The following is a 24,797-nucleotide window of genomic DNA, read 5'->3' on the forward strand; positions in this document are numbered from 1 at the left end:
TACCAAGGCTGGATTCTACAGCAGCTATGAAAACCAAGGACTAGGGCTGATAGGCCCATTTGTGATCTATTAAATATAGAATGGTTTGATATGTAAGAATTGTGCTGATGCAGTGCCTATGATATTTTCATTAAAGTAAGTTATAGAACTAAGATACTCTGTACTTCTCAGCCAGCACATTCTACGCACACATGTTCACCACATTTTCCAGCCCCTTGATTGAATAAAAATAGGTCCAATGACTATGATTCAACAAGACTTGGTAAAACTATTTAAAATATTGGCTTGGTACAAAAACAGATCACAGAATCAGGCCAAATATCTTTAGATTTATGTACAGTTCTTGAAAATCAAACCTAAAGCACAGCAGTAAAAAAAATATATACTACTAAATTCTGGGCTAGGAAACACAAGATGTTGACATGGGGGGGGGAGCAGGGTTTCATCCAACATTGTGTGAGCAGAAGGCAGCAGGGGTGCAGAAAACATTGCGGTCTGTGTCATTTGTAATGCTTCAGGTTACAGACTCCGCTAACCCAGAAATAACACTTCAGGTTAAGAACTTTGCTTCAGGATAAGAACAGAAATCGTGCTCTGGCGGCGCAGCAGCAGCGGGGGGTCCCATTAGCTAAAGTGGTGCTTCAGGTTAAGAACAGTTTCAGGTTAAGAACGGACCTCCGGAACGAATTAAGTACGTAACCAGAGGTACCACTGTACATAGCGAGAGGAAGAGAAATCGCCCTGAATCAGGAGGAAGAATACTGCGCCCCACTGAGCAAAATTCTTCCAATGAATTTTCGAACCAGCCGTTTTTGACGGTTCAAAGAATGGTGCTGGTTGCTGGGAAGCCCTTCATTTTGCACGATGCCAATGTGAATCCTCTCCTGAATCAGGAAGGGGTTTTTTTGCATTCAAATCCCCTTCTAAAATGAAATAAAAGGCCTACCTTTTAGCAGGGGCGAATTTTTACAGCAAAATGATGTTTCAAATTGCGTGGTTAGGGAGTTAAGAAAGCAGCAGCCAAACATCTCAGCATTCCATTGTACATACATTATTACTATAACAGTGAGCTTGGCCCTCATGCAGGTAGTGAATTGCCATTCCGGCTCCTACACACCCCTTTGTGGGAGAGTTAAATCAGAAGGTCTACATCATAGAACTTTACCTTGGGAATATTTTCATAGCTTCAGGTTGTGTCGTAAGGACAAGCAGTGGGTGGATGTTGGGTTCATGCAGAGAAGTGTGTGACTGTGCCTTCAGGCTAATTATATGATTATTACAGGTGTGGGGCTTTGTGAAAACCTGTAATGAACACAAGTTAATGTTACTAATATAGATTTTTAAAAAACATGTAGCTTAAGGAGTGTCAAAAGAGAGATGGAGGGTTTTTTCTTTCTTTTTTTGGCTTTCCCCCTTTAGGTTTCCGGTTCACCTACGTTGCCTTGTACGCTGGGATGTTCCCAGGGCCAGTAGCTGGGATTCCTGCCTTGGGGGATAAGGGAATGCCACTTTCCCAGACTCCCAGCGCCAAGGCAGGTGCAAAGGAGGTGCAGCAACTTGCAAAGAGCAATTAAAGAAACCGCCCGAAACAAATGAAACTAAAAGCAGTTCTTAAAAGTTACATAAGAAGCCACCTCCCACAAAAGATTCTCACTGGTTCATTTCAGTCTTCACATTAACTACTATTTCATAGCCAGAAGCAACATGAATCCAAGGCTCAAGGAGTGCCAAATTGAGACTCTTTATCTCACATTCCCAATGAAAAAGAATTTTGTGGGTTTTTTTGTTTTTGTTTTACTATTTCTGCCCTTTCCTGAAATAGTGTGTGTGTGTCCCCCAATTTCTTCTGATCTTGTTAGCAACGAGTCAGATTCTAGTAATTCAGAATTAAACTCAAGACAAATTCTCCTACTAGGCTTCTGTCTGTTTCACACACAGCCTTCTTTTGTAGAAGAACAGTTAACGTAATAGTGAAAACCACTGACTGTCACCTCCTTCTCCTTCAACTACTTTGGCCTGATGGATAACTCAAAATGTGCTTTATGGCGAGGAGCTTAACAATGCGAAGCTTCTTGACAAATTTTAACTTTCTTTTCTATTGTGTAAATGTTAAAATATACTGTAACATGCTCACAACCTCTGTGACTGGGCAGGCGAAACATTAAAACAGATAACCATTATATATTTAATAAGATATACAAGTTGCTACTATCGTCAAATTGTTTCTATGCACACCAGGATTCAGATTCTTATAAACACGGAGAACATGTCGTTTGATAATGTATTCCCATGCTTCTAAGCATAGAAGACTATGGGAGTGAGACTGTTTCCTACTTCACAGATTCCTTTTGCCTTCCAGCAATCTATTCTGTAGGGTAAATTAATTGTGGGAATTACTAATGGGGTGGTGGGGTGGGGAGTAATTAATTCCTACATTTAGACGTCACCAAAATGTACAGAACTCCCACTAGCCAATCAGACATGAACTTCCTTTTTTCGCTGTAATGAGAGTTGCAAAATAAGGCAAATAATACGCAGTTTCTGCCTGTAGGGCATGGGGGCTTTGACAAACTGTGATCAGTACACTGAAGATCTAGACTTGATTGCTACCTTTGCTGAAAAGATTAACTGACACACCTTTCTTTAAACAAATCATGTTCTTTAGTTTCATGAAGATTTATTTCTTCAACTCTGGCTGTAAGCTACGGGTATTACAAGTCACAAACTTTGTCTTAACTACACTTTCAGCCAAATTATCTATAATTATATCTACCTTTCTTTACATATCTTTATGCATCTATATTGGGGTGGGTAACATTTTTGTGGACCCCCTAAATTTGTCCCTTTTTCCCCCCCCCCCCCCGCTTCTATGGCTATGATGCTATGAAGCCTAAATACTTGTCTAGGGCTCCCCAAATTTTAATTATTATTAAAAAGAACATAAGAAGAGCCTGTTGGATCAGGCCAATGGCCAATCTAGTCCAGCATCTTGTTCTCACAGTGATTCCCAACCAGATGCCTGGGGGAAAGCAGCAAGCAAGATTCGAGCTCAAGAGCAACTGATATTCAGAGGCATTGCTGCCTCCAAATACATGGTGTCGGGCCCTTCCTGAGCAGTAGTCTCCAACCCATTTTCTGTCTTCAGACTCCACTCCAGCTGGTTTTACCTAAAGTAATAAGAAGATGATTCAAAATCCCAATCTTCAAGTGCCACTGAAATCTGATTCCCCCTAGGAAAGATTAAAGAATAGCAGCTCCTCAAAGAACTGTTGGGAAAAGGCTTATAATCCTTGTTTAAACTTTAAGAAGACCTAAGTGGGTTTCCCTGGATTTCCCCCTTAACAAATTAAGAAAATAAAAGCCCTGCTGGAGCAGATCATCTAGCCTAGCATCCTGTTCTCGCGGCGATCAACCAGATGCCAGTGAGAAGCCCATAAACAGGACACAAGAGCCTCGGATACTAGAGTCTAGGTGCCCCTGATAGTCTTAGTATCTTCTATTCATTTGTCTTACTCCCTCTTTTAAAGCCATCAAAGTTGGTGGCAACTCCATTGTCAACTTCTAGGTAGGTTGGAAGGACAAAACTCCATTTTCTCTGGCAATTTCATTTCTGACCTCACTTCGTAACTTTCTACTGATCTCATTTCGGAACTGAGATTAATCTGGATTACATACACAATTACACATGCATGTAAAAATATCAGGTAACTTGAAGCTTCTTAGCTGGCAGTCCAAATACCCCAACAGAAGCAGCTTTATGACATTTCCACATTCTCCACGTATGCCGTATTCCAGAAGACTCTGAGCCACACAACCTTGCAAAATGGAATCAGTAACAACTTGCTGTTAATTCGGAACAAATTCCCTTCCAAAAATACATTTTTAAAAATGCCACAGAAACTAGCAATGCGCTTCCAAAAAGCTTGACATGTCAAAATACAGGGTTGGGAAAAGTCTAATAAACTATCAAAAATATAGTTCCATCATGTAACTAGTAATAAAAGGTTCAGTTACAGGTGGGTAGCCGTGTTGGTCTGCCATAGTCAAAACAAAATCGAAAATTCTTTCTAGTAGCACCTTAGAGACCAACTGAGTTTGTTCCTGGTATGAGCTTTCGTGTGCATGCACACTTCTTCAGATACAGGTATCTGAAGAAGTGTGCATGCACACGAAAGCTCATACCAGGAACAAACTCAGTTGGTCTCTAAGGTGCTACTAGAAAGAATTTTCGATTTTTTTTTAGTAATAAAAGGGAAATACTTTCATAGTTTTTCATCTACATTGCATTCATTATGTGGTTCCAATGTCTTCATTATCAAAAGCTATGGAATCAAACACATCCCTACAAAATCATTTATTTACTCTATTTAACCATCTCATTCCATGCAACAACTAGCTACTTCCATATACAGTGGTACCTCGGGTTAAGTACTTAATTCGTTCCAGAGGTCCGTTCTTAAGCTGAAACTGTTCTTAACCTGAAGCACCACTTTAGCTAATGGGAACTCCTGCTGCCGCTGCACCGCCAGAGCACAATTTCTGTTCTTAAGCGGAGTTCTTCACCTGAAGCGTACTTAACCTGAAGCGTACTTAACCCGAGGTACCACTGTATAAACAAGCACAACTGCAAACAGATCTCAGAATCACTGCTGTGAAACAATAGTCATTCTGAACAAAATCTCTCCCCCCCCCCCAATTTTTAATGGAAAATATTACATATACTGGGGTATGCTGCTCAGCACCTTTGAGATGAAACAGATTTACATTGAATAAACAGACAGATATTTTATTATGCTGCTAATGCAGTTGAAGCTCATGATTCAAACCTCACATAACTGTGCTGAGCAACCTCTACTTTAACTGAACCCCACTAAATACTGAGCCCTCCTCCCCTTTTGCAAGTTTCTGTTTTCATATCATGTTGGTTTAGGGGGAAAGTTTCATCAAGCATTTAAGCAAATGGCACAAAAGCTGAACTGTTCCTATGTTTTTTATTCACGCCATGGGCACAGATTGTGGAAGCTCCATAAAATCCCCAAAGGCTGGTTCTTTAAGGCTTCAAGGAAAAGGGCAGAGCTTGGAAACAGCAAAGCTTTAGGAACAACAGAAATGGACAGTCCCTGAGCTCGTGTGACCAGAGATGCTTCTCAGCTTGACTGAGCTAAAGCTTCTAAAAGGTAGAGTCATTTTCTACCCTATTAAGCCATCTCCTTAATTTCCCAAACTTGGGTCTCATCAATTCCCATCATCCCTGACCACTGGTCCTGCTAGCTAGAAATTATGGGAGTTGTAAGTCCAATTATGCTAGCTAGAAATTATGGGAGTTGTAAGCTGGAGACCTAAGTTTGGGAAATCCTGTCTTAGTTCATATAACTGAAAACAGCCCTACCCTAACCCCAGTCCTACCTAGAGGGACACAGAGCGCCTACACTATACATTCCAAGACAGCCTTCCTCAACTTTGTGCTTTCCAGATGTTTTAGAATACTGTGACTGTGCTAGCTGGGGGTTGGTGGGAGTTATAGTCTGAAATTATACATCTGGAGGGTACCAGGCTGGAGAAGGCTTTTCTAAGACAAATTAAAGAGAGAGAGAGAGAGAGAGAGAGAGAGAGAGAGAGAGAGAGAGAGAGAGAGAGAGAGAAACAACCAAAGAAACAATCAGTTCAAAAGTTATTGCAGGGCCAATGCAAACCTGCATTCTTAATAGGCATGTTTGACACGAAGGATTCAAATTTGAAAATTTTTTAAATCTATCCTGTGTCCCAAATCCAAAATACTGGGCTCAATACATGACTGCGGAGTGAAAAGGAATTCAGCGTGAGAGTGAGAGTCAAAGTAGATGTTGTTACCAAAGATCACCACAGCCAACCACAAACGAACCACCACATCCCAAGCCAACTCCGACCTCTCTCACCGCCAAACGAGCACAAGCAAACAACAGAGAACCTACATAAACAATGCTGACACCAAACCCTACTCATATCAAGTAAAAAAGAAACACAGTCACCCCACCCCACCTACCTCCCCGTCCCACCCACGTCTTCCCCCCTTTCCCCCTTTCTTTTCTAATGTCTCACCAACACTGACTTATAAAAATGTTATATGGAAAAACTTGAGAGAGACATTGTACTACCTTTGAAAATCTTTAATAAAAATATTTAAAAACAAACAAACAAAGTAGATGTTGTTTTAATTGTGTAGCAAGCAACAATGTCTCTCCCCCTCCCCCCTTCCTTTAATATACAGGCTCAAAGGGGCAAGAGATTATCATGGCAACATGGAAGAGGAAAAACTTATTCCTTCCCTCCCCAGATGCTATCAGAAGGAAACCCTCACTCACTCCTGAGCCTGTAATTAAATGAGTGACAACGGGAGATTTATTCCCCAACCTCAACATTGGGCTCGGGTGAGTGAGGGATTTTTCTCCTGATCATGGATGGGTAAAGAAAAAAACAAACCTTTCCCTGCACAATGTGGTCTGGATGACAATTCCTCCCCTCTCCACACAGGCTTATCATTTAATAAAGGGGGGAAAAAACAGACATAGCTGCATACTGCACATTTAGCATAACAAGCAGTATACATATACACATACATAATTTAATTTACAGGTGGGTAGCCGTGTTGGTCTGCCATAGTCGAAAAAAAATAGGAAATTCTTTCCAGTAGCACCTTAGAGACCAACTGAGTTTGTTCTTGGTATGAGCTTACGTGTGCATGCACACTAATTTAATTTGTATGCTGCCCTTTCCGCAGTTCAAACCATGCTCAAGGCAGCTTACGTTTTTAAAAAATGTAACTACAACATAACAAAAGCAGTCATAAATAAACACTAAAAATTACACAACCAAACTGAACAATTTCCACATAAATCACAAGAAGAACTAAAATAAAAATACAAGAAAGCAGCAGCAACAATGACCCTCGCCCCCCCCCCGCAACAAAAACCCCTAAACAATGCGGCCTTGCATTCCAGGGTTTCAAACTTTGAATTAACAGATTGCCTAAACCAAAGTAATACCAAAATCAAATCGCGGAACCACTGAAAAAGTAGTTATTCAAATCCACGATGTATTGAGACATAAGGGTGCGTAGCTTATAAGGAAATAAAAGAAAGTACCTGTAGCCTTAAAAGGCCAATGTTCTCAAGTTAGCGGACACGGAGCAATGGATTCAAACTACAAGAAAGAAGATTCCACCTAAACATTAGAAAGAACATCCTGACAGTAAGAGCTGTTCGACAGTGGAATTTGCTGCCAAGGAGTGTGGTGGAGTCTCCTTCTTTGGAGGTCTTTAAGCGGAGGCTTGACAGCCATCTGTCAGGAATGCTTTGATGGTGTTTCCTGCTTGGCAGGGGGTTGGACTGGATGGCCCTTGTGGTCTCTTCCAACTCTATGATTCTATGATTCTCAAGTCACATATGCTTGCAAATGGCTTGGGAATACTGACAAAGGATCAAATATATACGAACCCACATGCATAGGATTCCCCACCCACCAATGCCATCCAAAACTCCAAGCAGTTTGATACAAAACATATCTTACTCTAGAACTGAATGAGTTGTCGCCTGTGGATGGTAACGGTACAGAAGGAGGCACTGGTTGACTCGAAAGACTCCACCACCTTTTCGGAGATGTTCATAAAAGAACAGCAGGTCTTCTGGGGTGCCCTGGGGGAAAAAAACACCATTTTTTTCAAATTATAAGCAGGCAATAGTGCAAGCGTAATCGTGCCTACTCAGAAGCAAGTTGTATTGAATTTAATAGGGTTTACTCCAAGGAAAGTGGAGTAAGAATCCTGTGTGATATATTATGTGACTGTGTTCAATGACATCTAAAAAAATCTCGACATTAGAACCAATGCATATTTAGAGGGATTCCCTAAAGCTAATTTAATATAGAGCATTACTCTTGCACAGGACACCCACAGATCAAATGTTATAGGCCTTCTGCTGTACTTTATCAATGTCAAATCACACCTGCATGCTCCCTGTAAAAAATAATAATACTGTACTGTGAATGGCAAACCTTCCAGATCGCCAGTTGTTTGTCGTAAGATTGCTAAGAAGCAGGTGGCATGTTCCTGTTCCAATACATCCACACAACACAGTGCTGAGTGAGCATCTCATCACAAAAACCTCTTGAGAACGAGAAAGAGAGATCTGATCAGAAACCCCCCTTTGCTATGAAAGTAGTATTAGCAAAGTGGGGGGAGGGTGTTTGTAGTCTCCCAAATGTGCAATATCGTTTCAGGGTGCGAGAGTCCATTTCAATGGGTAGGTCTATGGGCATGCCCCAGTACCATTCTGCTGCAAATTAAGCCGCACAGCCATTTCAAAATCCTGCCCTCTTGTTTTCATATAACTGAAGGTGATGACTAAACAACATCTGTTTGAATTTAGCAATGCTGCAGCCTCTTGAGACTATAAAACAGCCCATATAATTGTCAAATGTTCTCAAAATATTGTTTGTTTCTCACCCCACTCTCTGTTACCAAGCTGTCATGTGATGGTGCTATGTAAATAAATAACTGATTTACTCAGCATGGAATATTTATTCAAGCATTGTGGCATCAGAATGAAAATGAATCGCCACATGCCTATTCACACGCTAGGTGGCTAAATATTTATTCGAGAAGCATGTTAGCTGTTTATTACACGTCATTTAATGCCTGTACAAAATGAAATTGCTAAAATAATTAGAACATTGTGTTACTTTGCTTGATTTTCCTTTGGCTTCAGATTATTAAGAGAAATATATATTAAACGAACCTTTGCTACTGAATTTGAGAAATGCTGATCTCTCCCCCCCACTGCAGGGTTTATTGGTCCAATGCATTTTGAAATTACAGTTCTTCTTCAGAGGCACTACAAATAAGAACTTGGAATTCAGTACTGTACTTATATGAAGCAAACACTACTGTTCCCAACTGGGGTGGGATGGATGGCAGTCGTCGTGCCAACTCCCAACATGCCCACCCCAACATTACCAAACCTCTAGGTCTAATTACCTCCCTGTTCCTCATTTTTTGAGACAACATTCTAAGGAAGCCTTCTTACTCTGATTCAGGCATTTCTCCTTCCAAATCTCAGCTGGATGCTCTTGGCCTCCAATTAATGCCAAATACATGCAGAGACGCTTCTTCTCTAAAAAGTCAGTGTGCCCGCAGCAATTACCCTATAATTTAAGGCTGAATCATACATCTAGGAGTGCCATGGACCCAGACTTTGGGTTTCTAAAATTACTTTTTCTAATTTGAAAGCCTTATGATAGAAGAATGGAAACAACAATTACGGAGTAAAATCTATAGAATTATGACTATGGACACATTAAAAAGTATACATATCAACACAACTGGGACAATGAATTAAGAGAAAATATTCCTGAAAAAGCATGGAAGTATGGAACTGAGTTTGGCACTCAGACTCATCGGATGACGAGATTGTTCTAGGTTGACACGACTGGCAAGAAATGTCTTAAAAGCACATTGTGTTTCCGAGCACAATTCAAAGTGTTGGTGTTGACCTTTAAAGCCCTAAACGGCCTCGGTCCTGTATACCTGAAGGAGCGTCTCCACCCCCATCATTCAGCCCGGACACTGAGATCCAGTGCCGAGGGCCTTCTGGCGGTTCCCTCACTGCGAGAAGCAAAGCTACAGGGAACCAGGCAGAGGGCCTTCTCGGTAGTGGCGCCCGCCCTGTGGAACGCCCTCCCATCACAGGTCAAGGAGATAAACAACTACCTGACATTCAGAAAATATCTGAAGGCAGCCCTTTTCAGGGAAGTTTTTAATGTGTGATATTTTTGTATCTGATTTTTGTTGGAAGCTGCCCAGAGTGGCTGGGGAAATCCAGCCAGATGGGCGGGGTACAAATAATAAATATTATTATTATTATTATTATTATTATTATTATTATTATTATTAAAAGGCGTTGCTTTCCGCACACTGCAACCCACCATGCCCTGGGAATCAAAAGAGGACAAAATATGTAGTCTCTCAAACAGCAACAAAAAATTCACAACTGCATATTATAATTGCAATCTTAACAAAGAAGCATCAGGACATCCAGAGGTACTAAGAATAATAATCAAGAAATAGTTAAAATGATAGATTTTTTTACATCAATACCCCGTTATATTTGATCTCAAACATGAGACAAATGTTTATTGAAGACATAAATTGTACAGACTGTGGCAGGAATCGACCCAACACTTATGGGAAAATGTGGCATGAGCTGTTGAGCTTTTTTTTAGGGAGTAAGAGCTGTTGAGCTTTTTTTGGGGGGGGGACATAGCTGGGGGTCCAAAGATAGAACAGGATAATCCAGGGGCACCCCGCGATCAACAAGTAGATCGTGATTGACCTTTTGGACAGGCCTGTTTTAGAGTAATCAAATGAAACTTTGATTTTACCAGAAAAAATTATTTGTTGTTTACTGTTGCAACAATTGTTTTCTCTAAATATATCTTCTGTACCATGAAAAATAACTAAAAACATTACTTTTTTAAAAAAAGGAAGTAGGTTTGGCAACTTATCCCACAACGGACTATATTTAAAAATCTGTAAGAGGGCCTTTTACAAACTACCGGTAATATTTAACCAATATCTGACACTTGCAACACTTAGTTACATATATAACAGCATATCTAATACATTTTGGAGGTGTGGAGCATTGAGTGCTGATATATTCGTATTTTTGGTCATGCCCTAAAATTGTGGTATTTTGGAAAGTTGCAATAAATGAGATTCAACTTATAAGAGGGTATGAATTGCCAGAGGCACAGTTAATTATATTGTTTAGAAATATTAAAGATCTGGCTTTACCAGTGGTAGGGAAATGATGAGTGGTCACAGGGAGAAGAGGGAGAAATCTGGGAAGAGGAGGAAGCTGAAGGGGTAATGAGGCTTAGTGAGCTGGGAGTCTGTGGCAGAAAGAAGTCCAGAATCGAAGGCAAAAGCTGAAGCAGGGAAGAAGGGAGGCTAAAAGGCGGGAATGAATCCGGCTGGTGAAGAGGCGCAGGTGTCTCCCCGTCCTGCTGGGACAAGCTCCTCTTCTCCCTTGTCTCTCAGAACCAGAAGAAGCATGAAAACGGTGGAGGAGAGATTGGCGATGTGCAGTTGTTGTCTCCATTTGCTGGGGGGGGGGGAACCCTGGAGAGGAGGGGACTTAGGCAGCTTGGGGAGGCAGGGACCTTCAGTCTCAGCAACGGCTTCGTGGGAGATGGGTTGCTTGTGCTCATTAGGCCTGACACTCCTGCGCAGATCGTGTTTTTGCTAATAAAGAGTTTGCTCCAACTTGCACAGTATGATTTACTGCTGGCTTGCTTCTGACAGCGGGTTTGGAAGGAGCTGTGGGACTTGGGAGTAAGGGATAAAGAGCTGGGAGTTGGCATGGCGGTAGATGGGGTTGGTTGAGTGGAGCAAGCAGGAGCAGAGCCCCTAGTTTAAAAAAAACAACTTTTAGTAGATGCAAATAATGGTTAATGAGTACAATGCATTAAGCCCATCTATCTCAGTAATGTCTACACCGACTGGCAGTAGCTTTCGCAAAATTTCAGATGGGGATCTCTCCCAGGCCTACTTGGAGATTGGGGATTGGGACATTCTGCGTGCAAAGCAGGTGCTCTACCTCTGAGCTGCAGCCCTTACATGAAAGATATTGTATTCAGGTTTCTATAATTTGTATTAATAGGTGTATTAAGTAACACGGTGGGTAGTAACAAAACTGCGCAGTGGGAGGGTGAAAGAAGACATAACCGCCAGAAGGAGAAAACCAGAATTTCTTCAACCTACCATCTAGCTAGATTTATGCTTCCCCTGTGCTCAACTCTGTGGTGTTGCTTTGTGTCAACTGCAAAATTTAAACCTGCTTCTGTTCCTCATGTCACGCTCCAAGCTAAGTCAAGTTAGGCACCTGGTTCTAATTATCTAGCAGCTTGCTGCCCAAGGTCACATGCCTATTTGTAGATTCCATTACACTACATACCGTACTGAGTACTTAAGGTTCACTCCCCCCCCCAACACACACACATATGATGCAATTATTTTCATCAAGTTCCATAACTAAGAATACTGTGCAACTCTTCATCGACCATGCCTGGTAGATGTAAACAGTGGAACAAAGTGGATGAGTGCAGTAAAAAAAAAAAGGACTGCAGAAGACAGAGCTAGAAATATTCCCAGTGCCCAGAAATCTGGTGCTGATGCCTAAACATTTTTAACCAGATAAAGATTGGAATTTAATAGGTAGCCAGGGGAGAAATTATGTTGGCCAGGTCTAGATGCAGAACCTAACTTTCTCTTTGTTCCGAGAGCAGCTGCAAGAGGAAGCAGCTTCAGCCTGTGCATCCACACTTGGCCAACATATTTCTTACATATGTAATGGTTCAGCAGCTAAACATCAGACCCACTGGCCACATATCCCAATAGTGAAAGTGCAGTATCACCAGATGCAAGCACATGTGCCTGGATACACCCACATAGACCCAATGAAATTAATGGACCTAAGTTACTGTAGTCGTGAGCAATACTTTTAATTTGTCTGAGTAAAAGCTAGTTGACTACAACCCATGGCTTGTTGAATGCTTGTGGGCAAGACTTATCAGGAGAGGAATAGGAAAATAAATAATGTGTGGCCCAGCAAATAGTAACATAACACGAACTTGATTCATACCAAGAATCCTTCAAAAGATATATAATACAAAAATTCATCTCAATAGACTAATGCTAAAATCCTAAGTGCCCCACTGAACTGATTGGAACTTAGTCCAATACTATCAACTTGGAAGCATTAGAATTAAAGAATCGAGTCTAAGACTGACTTGTAGAAATGATCAAATGTGCTTCAGACAGTCCAAGTTAAGTCCATGGAAATGATAACAGCACCCAGACTGAATATAGAGATACAAAGGTCAATGTGTATCTGGCAGAGGACATATCTGACCTCAGAAAAACAATTGGGTCAAGCTGAAGCAAAACATACAAAAGTCAAGTGGGTGGGTCAGAGGCTTGATCAGTTACAGTCTCCTATGCATGCCCTCCAACCATGTATCTGCTCCACCTGTAAAGCAATTGCAGGAGTGTACAGCCCTCACATCACTGTTGCTTATCTTTGTGTATTTGTGTGCATGCCTGTGTTGGGCCTGTAGCACAATTTTAGTTTCATAGGTGCTTTAAATCTCAGCAGAGACATGCTCACCGGAGACCCAGCACATTAATTTCATGCTTAGACTGTTTTAAAAGCCCCCCCCCCCCCCAGAATTGTACAAATCCTGCTAAGCCTCTTGCTAGCTGTGTGACTGAACCCCATTGTCCTGTCCCGATAGGCCTTTAAATCATTTTGACCTGATCCTAAAACAGGAAATCTGTGATGAAGTTATAATTGCTGCATTGTTTGGGAAATAAAGTTAAAGGATTAGTCTCCCAAAACAGAAATATGTGAGCAGCACAGGCAAACAATACTCTAATTAAACATGGAAAGCGGTGGAAATTCAGTGACTACCTCAGCATGCTTAGTAACATGTTATCAAGACATGTCGCTAAAAGGGCTTGTTTTAAAGCAGTTCATAAGCCTAATTTATTTGGCTCCAGCACTTTCTTTCTTGGACACATCTCAAGTACAGATCTCTGTTCAGTTTTACCCATAATGTGCCAAGAATATCAGAGTCTGTGTTTTGTCTTGATCGTTCCCTAGAGCCCCTTGACAAATCATTTGACAACCTTACAATACTTTAATTCAGCTTTTAAAAAATAAAAAGAGGCAAAGCTGAACCAAATATCCAACCCCCCCCCCATTTCATGGCTTAAATAATAAATAACAACAACCCTCTCCCACTTTGACTGACAAAACAGAAGTGAGGCTATTCTAATAATCCTCACCGAATTACACATTGCAGCTTAGCTCTGTAGATTTATTTCCTGATCACTCGCAAGGAGAGAAACAGAATTAAGGACAAAGCCACTTAAATCACAGGCTGCAGTTGAAACACTACCAGCTTCCAATATACTATTGTTCTTGGGATTCATTAAAAATTACTCTCTCCTGAAGATTTTTGAAAACTGACATGCCTAACATTAAGTCTGGAAATAATGAGGGGAGATATCGCATAAGCCAGAGGCAGAACTTCTGGCAGATAACTATAGACCATGGGGAAGTCTAGAAAACTGGGAATAAAATGTATTAAAGTCTCAAGCAAAGATCAATGTTTAACACACCTCTGCTAAGCACTCTTTCTGAATTCGTAAGAGTGGCATCTTTCTTATGAATACTCAACTTTTCTTTTCTCCTTTAGCACGTAAGAGGAAGAAAAAGGATACCATCCCCAGCATTCATGTTCCTGCATGGGTTATTGATCTGGGCATGCTTTTGAAATGAAAAGAAGGCTACAGCAATGACTTGTGGTGAAATCAGCATCCTCCTCTGAGGAGCACAGGAATTCTCTGCATCAGGAGTGATTGAATTACTCAGTCTCCAGCGGAGGCTGACTAGAAGGAGGGAAGGCCAGAAAGGTAAACAATTCAGAATGGAAATGGTTCAAAAGGACAAAAAAGCTACACTTATTGAACTATACTTATTGAGCAGTAAAATTTGTGTTTTCTCAATCAAGGCTATCACGCAAAACTCAACTCCTGTAAATTAGGAAAGGACTCCTATCAATTCTACAAAACAGTCCTCCTTACTGACCTATTTAAAAACATAGTGGAACCTTACCTTGCGACCTGAAATCTTGGGACTGTATAAGGAACGAACAGGTTTCTTGTAGTGTAAACATTTGTAGATTAGAGTCTGTTTCATCATCCACAAAGCTTATTTCACAATAAATCTGTTTGTTCTTAAGATGTCACAAGACTACTGCAGCAACTCCCGTCTCCCTCAATATATCAACACGGTTCTGAAACTTAGGAGTCGCACATTAGCTGCAGAAGAACCCATTACAGCTTTAAAATAAATGTAGATGGAGGAAATGCTATCAAAGGGGTCTGCAAAAAGCTTTTGATCATGCATTTTAAGTGTATTACGTAATAAGATCTTTATTTCATGTCTCTGGTGTATGCCTTTCATTTTAACATTTGAAGAGCAGGTGTACAGATTTAGTCACAAATGAGAAAAGCAGGTTGCTGCTATGGAGACTATTCGGTGCATGGCAATACTGGAATGTAGACGTTTCAGTCTGTTTCTGTATTTATTGGCAGAAACGTGACACCTGCAAGTTACTCCGCTAGATACTAAAAGAAGGAAAGGAGATGATTACTAAACATAGCATCTGGTAAATTGGGGTTGTTTCTCTTCCCTCATTTCTGTGGCATTTTCTCTCCTGTGGTGAGGCATCCCCCCTAATATTAGGGGTGTAGTTGCTGGGAGAACACTGTGTGCAGCCTTCCTCTGCCCTAAAACGGAAAGTGGCTTCTAAGGAAGAAGCATTGTCCCTCAGTGTCATGTGTGTACCATGGTTTAGTTTCCCCTATGAAGATAAAGCTTGCACTACTTGTTCAGGCAACAAGTCTATCCTTGTAGAAACATGGTCAGGTGAAATCCCATCTCTTTACATTTCAGGAGAATATGAGATAGCGAGGCCCACTCCATTGGCCTTGCGGGGATAAAGTGTCATTTGGCTTTTCGTTTTCTAGAACCATCTTCTGCCAAGAGCGTTCCATTTGGTTGCATCAGAGTGAAAGAGGAGACAAGAGAGGTCCACTCCATCAGCGTGGCAGGGACCAAATGTCATTTGGCCTCTCTTTAGGGTTTCCCAAACTTGAGTCTCCAGCTGTTTTTGGACTACAGTTCTTGTGATCTTTGAGCACTGGTTCTGCTAGCTAGGGATGGTGGAAGTTGTAGTCCAAAAACAGCTGGAGACCCAAGTTTGGTAAACCCTGTCCTACAACCAACAGCATGATCTGTAGCCAAGAAGAAACCTCAGCTGCACATAAAGGTTAAGGAGCAGAAAGCTTAAACAAAATCTCATACCTCACTGAGCTAAAGGAACTGGGGAGGAGGCTCCATGGAAGCCAGCACTTTTGCTTAAGAATTGGTTTGGTGCAGTGTTACATGTGAGCACAGCCAATAAATGGTTTCATACTAGTACCAGCACCTTCGGACACACTCCCAGTGGCAATGTTGCTAATGACAATGTTATCATTTTTAACACTATGGAAATAAATTCATGGAAACAGATCTGCCCCTTAGTTTTTGTCTGCTCATGCATTTTCCATTGGTGTTCCAATTATTGTATGGGAGCCAAGAGGGCATCTTTATTAGGTACAACCTGAACTCTCTATTTGAAGGAGGATGCCAGCTGTGCTCGAGAGTTCAGCACAGGTGACATTAAACCACACTTAAGGTTTTGCTCGTCTTCACAGTGCTTACCTTTCCCGCTTCATCAAATCTGCCCACATGACAAAACCATTCTCGGGAACAGAACCAAGTTGGCATAATTACAGTTGGCCCATGGGAAGTAAAAACCTGAAAAAGGAGCATTAAAGCACACACTATTACTATAAAGAGTCCCATTCTTAACAAGTATGTTTTACAAACCATGCACATGACAATTTCCTTCATTCAAATGAATCTAATAGTCATGCTGGCCAAATGACCTGGAAGCTGTACGCCGGCTCCCCCGGCCAATAAAGCGAGATGAGCACCACAACCCCAGAGTTGTCCGCGACTGGACCTAACGGCCAGGGGTCCCTTTACCTTTAATAGCATGCATATTGTAGCAAGTGTGGCATAAACTTTTCCCCTGTTATGAGCAGTGTAGAAGGACAAATTATAAGAGATGCTGGAATACAATATCTCCCGTGCTTCGTTTTTCTTAGCTCAAAGCAGCAATGGATGGAGGAGGAGGAGGAGGAGGAGGAGGAGGAGGAGTAAGATTAGTGGAACAGGCTGAGGAATACAATAATGTAAACTTTTCTCTGTTCTTTTCTTGCGCCCCCTTCCCCTCCCCAAAAAAATCTGTATCTCCTAGTAGGTAAGTAGTACCTTTGGAGAGGGGGTGGAGGGAGGGAATTTAAATTAGGAAATTACCACATCCACTCCCCCCACGTGGGGGACACCCACTCCTCTGCCTTGACTCCTTCTACATTCATGACTTGTTTCAACTAAAAACGAAGCAAAGCAGAACAAAACTCCTAGCATTTTATCTAGTCTACCCTCCTAAGTCGCTGTGTCCTAAGTCGTGTGTGTAGAAAACACACACACACACTCTCCACAACACACAGTTTACACTATAAATGCTATATTCTATCCAGAGATTGATTTGCATTCTCTACGTATATTCTTGTTTCTGTGTGCAGCATTTATGAAGAAGCCCTCAAATATCAACCTGACCATGGGGTTTGCTAAGACTGCTTGCTGCCTGAGTGCAAGATTGAGGTTCAAGCAAACATCTTCTACTTGCTCCTCGGTGATGTGTAGCAAGATCTCTATAAACCTTGAAGATTTGGGGTAGGAAATGGAGTTCTTGGGAATCAAGCACACCTGGGTGCTTTACTATTTGCAAAGAACATGCCAAAATTAACAGCCAATGGAAAGTACTGACTTGCATGCAAACCAAACAGAAAATATTTGAGCATGCACACACATATGAACACAGATAGCCTTTTGGTACCTGGAAAAAAGATATCTGAATGAAACTAGAGTCTTGGAAATACAATGAATGTAGCCCATAATTTGTATATTTTTTAATGTTGACAGCTTCACTGAGTAATACCAACAAAACCAGGAAGGTTTATAATCGCCCTTTTCTGCTTTAAACAAATATGTTTCAAACCTAGTGTTGAAATAAACCAGAATATCCGGATTATGTAAGGTAAACCTGTTCATTCCATTAATACAAGACCAAATGTCTACTAAGTTTATAGACTAATCTTGTTGACAAGAAGTTAAAGAACCATGATGCAGTCTGCCTTAAGTATTAAACAAAGATATTCTATGAGCTGGTTAAGCAGACAAAGACATATAAAACAAAAGGAATGCCTTCTATTCATTGAAAATGCTTTTTCCTCCATGGCAAAACTATTGATTGATGGTACCGCTAGTATTAAAATTTCTAAAGGCTAACATTAAGACCAGCTTCCTAAATCTACACTAGCATCCTTATTTTTCAAGTGATATAAAACACATAACCTCTGAGGCTAAACTATGGTTTAGCCTCAATGAGCCCAAGTACAGTTCGTATGCTCCCTTCTCCTTTTTCCATATGGCTGGGAAAAGGACTGTGACAGAGAGTTCAGCTGCACTTCTACAGAATCCCAGCTTACTGTTTATGTTCAAACCAGGGATCCTAGTACAATACACATTGGCTTGGCTCATACAACATAGTAGGGCAAACTATGGCTTACCAGGACCAGACTGTGTGAGTGTGTAGGCTCCAGGAAAGGAGCTCACAGTTGTTTTGCTCCCCCCGGTCCCTGAGTTGAGCTAAGCCAAGGTTTGGCTAAGCATATTGACTGTACTGGGATGGATGGTTAAGCTCTTTCCACACTAACCATGAGCTGTAGCCAGAAAAACAAAACGGCAATAAAAAGTAGTAACCAATAATAAATGAGACATGTATCTATATATTTGTGGTGGCCTCCTCCCAATGCACACCACACACACATGATAGGCCCCACCCCCATGTTGGGTGCAACTCAGCCCCTCTGGCTGAAATTCTTGTACTGATGGAACAATGGACGTAGTGCAGTGCTCAGTTCCTCCCATACACCCAAGATTTATTTTGAAATAGTAATAATAATGGAAGCTGGGCTTATCCCAAAGTCCTCTGTGCTAGATGCTAGATACTGCACAGTGCACAGCATACATAAATCAATGGCCTTGTGGATTTGTAGAAAAATGCATGACTGCTCTGCACTTCCTGATTTTTGCTAAAATGCTATTCATGGAAACCCTTCTGGCTGCCATGAAGGTCTTCAACATACTCTGTTTCTTGCAGCTGACATTCTGCAAACTGGCAGGACAAAGCTTCCCAAGAAGAAAATAGTCTAATTGTGAAGCAATTTTAACAATTTAGGGTCATAATCTGTTAAACCATTTAGCCCTAACAATCTGATACTGTCAGTGTGTTTCTTTCTTAAGACCAAGCAGCCGCAGGTCTCTGGTTTTATGGTTTAATACAGTCTGTGCTCACTAATCATTCTTAGCGGAATCAATACAAATCCCAACACAGAATGTTCAGATCCCAGAATGAAAAAGGCAGCAATTGTATTAATCCTGAAAGACCCACCATGAAAAAGAAGGCCTTGTGATATTCAACTGCCTCAGGACAATTAGCAATACATATATATATTTGAGGCCACACAGGTGTGTCTTGAGATGATATAATCATCTCACAAAGAAAAGACAGTTTAGGCTCAGTAAGGGATGCTCATCTGTTTGTAGTTAATCACCAGAGGGATGACTACTAAATTAAAATAACAACATAACTACAGGTGATGTAATACTTTACTAGACTGCATTCACTAATACATAAGGGAAAGGATAACAATCCCTAAGCCTACTGGAGCAAAATACTGCTTCAGCAACCTTAAATATGAAAACAGATTAGCTGTGAAAAATGAACAGTAATCTATGATTAGACAAATCAAGGATATATATTTCTTTCTTTCTTCACAAACAATGATCCATGCAAACTTCAACAGAGATTCCTTGCAGTACATGAAACAATATGAAGGGAAGAGGAGAGTGAATCTTCAGATATGAGTTTCAATCAAGAAATACAATCTAATTAGCAGAACAATTGAGATCAATGAATGAATCACCCAAGAGGCACCAGCTCAGAGGTTGATTTTCCAATAATTCCAGAGAGCAAAAGAGATCCATGGTACCCAAATGCCAAGACATCCACCATAAAGTACATAACTTAATGTGATTGCACACTTCCTCAACCAGCAGCCACAAATCTGGGGAGCCCTGAGGGTCAGGAGTATATGACCTCCCAGGAATTTTTCACTGCTAAGACACACTCTCTCCCATATGGTAGAGTCTGGTGCTCATCATGTACTACGCTTATGAAGCACAGCACCAAGTCAGGAGCAATCCCAGGATTTTCTCCTGAGCTCCATGCTCTCATCTCCCAAGAAGCTTATGGGAACATTCTTGGAATCATACTACTTGGAAACAGCATAAAAACAAGCTCGGTGCTGGAGAGGATGAATGACATTTTTCATGTTAACTCTGGAATGGAAACACCCAACAAATCCCAGCTATCCTCCCAACCATGGAGAGAGGGAATAGTAATGGGGTGGGGATTGTCCCTCAAGTTGTTCTGATGTATCTGAGGTACCTTGTAGTAATGGTCCCTACTTCCTTTCCAAGGTCACGAGGGAACCCTGGGGGTCACAATGTTCTCCAGAGGGTAGCAGAATACTCACCAGGTTGAACACAAATGCATACATCTGACCTATAATGCAATATGCTCTTTTACAGTGGCCTGAAATAATTCTGTCAACACTGGGCTGAATGATGATCCTCAACATCTGCCCAACTGTCACAGACTTGAATACAGAAACATATGCAAAGAATCAACAAGACAAAACTGGATGAAAAGTGAGTTCAGATATAGACAAGGCTTCTGGAAACAGACAGTGTAAGGTACTCAAAAGGAATGTGGGCATAAAATAGTGTGTAAGAAGAAGCTGCAGGTCATATTTTTATGTTTATTTTTAAAATGGAACTCACAAAATTCTAGTGCCACATTCTGATCAAATCACAGACAACTCATCTGGGGTCCCATTCAAAATCTGTTGAAATACAGTTCTATAACTGTTTCTGTAGCATAAGCATTTAAATATTTCACTCTGAATAATAATTAGAGTCATAGAAATAACTGTGACTGAACAGAAGAGGGAGCAGTTTTATCAGTCAGGCATACTGTGAATCATGCATGTCAGGGTAGATCAATGGAACTATTCTTGGCAAGAGTTTGCATAAATCACATTTATTATGTTCAGCCCACACTATGACTAGGGAAAAATAATGTTTCTTTACATGAAGATATTCATTAAGTTTTTTAAAAAAGCATAGTCAAATTTGTACATTAAAACAAGCACCCCACATTAACAAGCAAGCTGATTACAAATACTGTACATATGTAAAAACATTTGCCACAATCCTATGCACACTGATTCAGTACACAGACTCAACTGAAATAAATGAAATCTATAAAAAAATTAACCAAGACTAAAACGACATCCAAAGGCTCCAAGTGTTATGAACTATGACTTGATCACTGGAACAGAGATCATTTCTGAAAACATTCACAGAGACAAACTCCACTTTGAACAAAACACCCTATGTAATACAGACTGTACTATTTCATAGTATAGAATATAGATGGATCCAGGACAGTACCCCATATCAAAGTGAAGTTTAGGGAGTTTTCTGTAAATCTCAATGCTGAGCTAATCCATTTCCTGTCTCACTCCTTAATCTCAGTGAGAAATGAGTCCCCGCACCCTGGTCCACTAAAAATATGAACAAATCCAACATACTACATGAATTATTAAATATATACACATATATTCTGGGTGTATGGGGTAGGGTGGGTGGGTAGGTGGGTAGGTGGGTAGATAGATAGATTAGATAGATATAGAGATATAGATAGATACAACAATGTACGCACACTGTAGAAGTATAGGTGAGCATAGGGCTTGACTTTTAGACGTGTATATTAGATATATTTTTGCATACAATTTTGGATATATTAGTCAGTTTTCAAATACCCAGCAATGTATGAGCAGCTTGTATGTAAGAAAATGCTCAATATAAGAATCAATCCAGTGACAGCAAAGCTTAATCATGTTACAACTGTCAGATTCTGTGTATAAATCCACTTAAAATGAGATTCTTCCTCTATCCCTAGTGAGGAAACACGTGTTTGAATGCCCTGTTCAGAGAAATCAGCATGTTAGAGAGAGAAAATCTAGGTCAGATCCCTTTTCTTTCATATGCATAACTTTTCTTGTCCAGGGAGTTTTATGTGTGTTGGGGGGATGAGAATTTAAAATGTGATTCTTGCACTCCTTGCGGTCTGAATGTAGTGCAGTCTCATGTGGGCTGTGCTGTGGGCTATTTTTAAACAGGCTGTTTGGTTCTCAATTCAGGAAATCGAGTTAACTTTATTTTGAGGGGAGCTTAAGAGACCTTGGGTTTTTCATAGAGTAATCAGCACCTTTCAAGCACTATAACCAGTGCAGATGTCAAATTTCAGAGCCGTGGACACTTCTGCTTTGGGGCACTTGTATGCAATCAATGTGAGCATACTGGGAATCCTGTAAATAGTGAGCAAATTTCTGAAGGGTAAGAGTGCAGGCTGGCTGACATTCTGTCACGGCAAGAGCCACACCTGCAGCTCCAGGGTCCCTTCTGGAGCTGAGAGTCTAAGCTATATCTTGACCTTGAGCAGGAGCTCTGAGTGAAGCGGTGAGCTCCTGTTGCTCTGTCCAAGCTTCTGTCAGCCTAGAAGTTTGAAAGCATACCAGTGAAAGTAGATAAATAGGTACCACTGCGGCGGGGAGATAAACGCCATTTCCATGAGCTCTGGCACTTGTTATAGTCCTCCAACTCCATGCACCAGTAGCAGTTTAGTCATGCTGGCCATGAACCAGAAAGCTGTCTGTGGAAAAACACCAGCTCCCTCAGCCTAAAAAGGGAGATGAGTGCTGCACCCCATAGTCGCCTTTGACTGGACTTAACTGCCCAGGGGTCCTTTATCTTTACCTTTTACCAGAGCTCTATGTGCAGACATCTAAGAGGGCCTGCTCCGTTAAGCAATGGTCCTAGTATAACATCTACCCTTAGTCAATCTGGAGGCCTCACTCTGACTGCCAATCACAATACTTAATGGTCCACAGGCCTTTTCCTTTCTCTGGCTAACTAGATACTCGAGACCAATTTTCATACAGTCCTGGGTTAGGCCCCTGACTCAGAAAGTCCTATTTCAAGATCTGCATATCCCAACATTATCCTCTACAATGAAACTAGAGCAGTGGTTCTCAACCTTGGGTCCCCAAATGTTGTTGGACTGCAACTCCCATCAACCCTAGCTAGCAAGACTAGTGGTCAGGGATGATGGGAGTTGTAGTCCAACAACATCTGGGGACCCAAGGTTTTTTGGTTTTTTTAAATGTATTTTTATTAAAGATTTTCTTGGTTTAAGAAAGTATATGCAATGTCTCTCTTTTTTTCAAGTAACATTTTTTACAGGTCAGTTTCATTTGTTGATACATTAGGAAGAAAAGGGGGAAAGAGGTGGAGGGGGGGAGATGTGAGTGGGGGTGGGGTCGGGTGGCGATGTTTCTATTTTACTTAATATATGTGGGGTTTTGTGTCAGCGTCGCTTGTGCAGGTCTGGGGACCCAAGGTTGAGAAAGGCTGAACTAGAGTATTGCTGAAAGTGCAACATTCCTAAGGGCACCACTATCAGCCCCCATTCTCTTTTATTGCCACCCCCCCTCAGAACACTAAGAATATTCCAACTGTTCTGACATTCATTACATGATAACGATATTTATTTCACTACTCTAAAAAACAGGATCTCTCTTATTTGGAATTTGGGAGATCAGAGCCCTAAGGACAAAAGGTTCTAAATTGCATGGGAAGCCTCACTTCAGGCTTCCCTCTCCCAGTGCACAGGTGGTAGAACGAGGTGATGTGGATACAACAAAGTTGCAAGGCCCTGCTGTTATTGTGCTTTTAATGGGTTTGTAAACCAGTGTTTTTCAACCTTTTTTGGGCAAAGGCACACTTGTTTCATGAAAAAAATCACGAGGCACACCACCATTAGAAAATGTTTAAAAAATTAACTCTGTGCCTATATTAACTATATATAAAGTAATTCTCTTGAATAGGAATCAAATAAACACAAAGAAAGTATTTTATAATTCTTGGACTTAAGAGCAGGGGTCCCCAAACTAAGACCCGGGGGCTGGATGTGGCCCAATCACCTTCTAAATGCTGCCCGCGGATGGTCCAGGAATCAGCGTGTTTTTACAGAATTGGAACCTGTCCTTTTATTTAAAATGCATCTCTGGGTTATTTGTGGGGCATAGGAATTTGTTCATATTTTTTTCAAAATATAGTCCAGCCCCAAGTAAGGTCTGAGGGACTCTAGTCTTGTACCTGAGTGACTTTTTGTGACAAAGACATGAGTGGAGAAGCTCCTGAGACATCCTGACATGATATAATTAACTGCCATGCCACACTTGAGAGCCCAGCCAATGTGGTGTTTCCCTTTTTTGTGATGATCTTGTGTACAATTCACGGCAGTGGTTGTCCACATACCTGTGCACTGCAGTGGTTGTCCACACCGTGCTGTCCCCCTGGGACCCTCACCATGGGCAGTGCCCTGGGACGCTTGACTTGCCCCCCCCCCAGCGGTGCACAGCATGTGTGCTGCTTAGGGTGCTGGAGCAGCTAGCTCCTCCTCTGGCAATTAGGCTTCCTTGGGTTTTTTTTTATTCCTCCCTCCCTGCTTTTATTTTGGGGGAGAACATAATAAAGAGCAGGATCACTTCTGGTGAAGTCTGTAAAACTTAAGAGTCTGAGCATCTCACAATAATTTATTTGGTTATAAAAACAAAAGCATGTGCTTCAAAAATATCCACTTCAGCCCCTGGTCTCCTTTAAATAATGATCTTTAAAATGACAACAGTATGATGCAACATTGAACAAATTGGGCAGGTGTGTCCAAGCATCTCAGAGCCACAGTTTTCAGTTAGGAAAATTAGTGATGTTTGTTTATAAGATTGTTAAGGCTCCAAAACTATAACGAATGACCAATGCATAAGGTTTGCACTG

At 41.1% G+C, this 24,797-nt stretch overlaps 1 protein-coding gene across 4 annotated transcripts in view; it reads right to left on the reverse strand.

Annotated features, from left to right (window-relative positions):
• Positions 1-24,797, reverse strand: part of LOC117041123 (UDP-GlcNAc:betaGal beta-1,3-N-acetylglucosaminyltransferase-like protein 1) — a 128,797-nt gene that overhangs the window by 29,786 nt on the left and 74,214 nt on the right. For 3 of the 4 annotated variants that reach the window (XR_004425933.1, XM_033139520.1, XM_033139519.1), the window contains exons 2-3: positions 16,365-16,460; positions 7,546-7,670 (exon numbers count right to left, since the gene is read on the reverse strand). Coding sequence is in view for 3 of the 4 variants with exons in the window: in XM_033139520.1 (XP_032995411.1) it covers positions 7,546-7,670; positions 16,365-16,430 (191 nt within the window). In the remaining variant the exon portion in view is untranslated. Of the gene's footprint in view, positions 1-7,545; positions 7,671-14,711; positions 14,821-16,364; positions 16,461-24,797 lie in introns of those variants that run through there. The other variant, XM_033139521.1, reaches the window with a different exon arrangement.

This window comes from Lacerta agilis, chromosome 2 (assembly GCF_009819535.1).
Source record: "Lacerta agilis isolate rLacAgi1 chromosome 2, rLacAgi1.pri, whole genome shotgun sequence".
Taxonomy (NCBI): Eukaryota; Metazoa; Chordata; class Lepidosauria; order Squamata; family Lacertidae; genus Lacerta; species Lacerta agilis.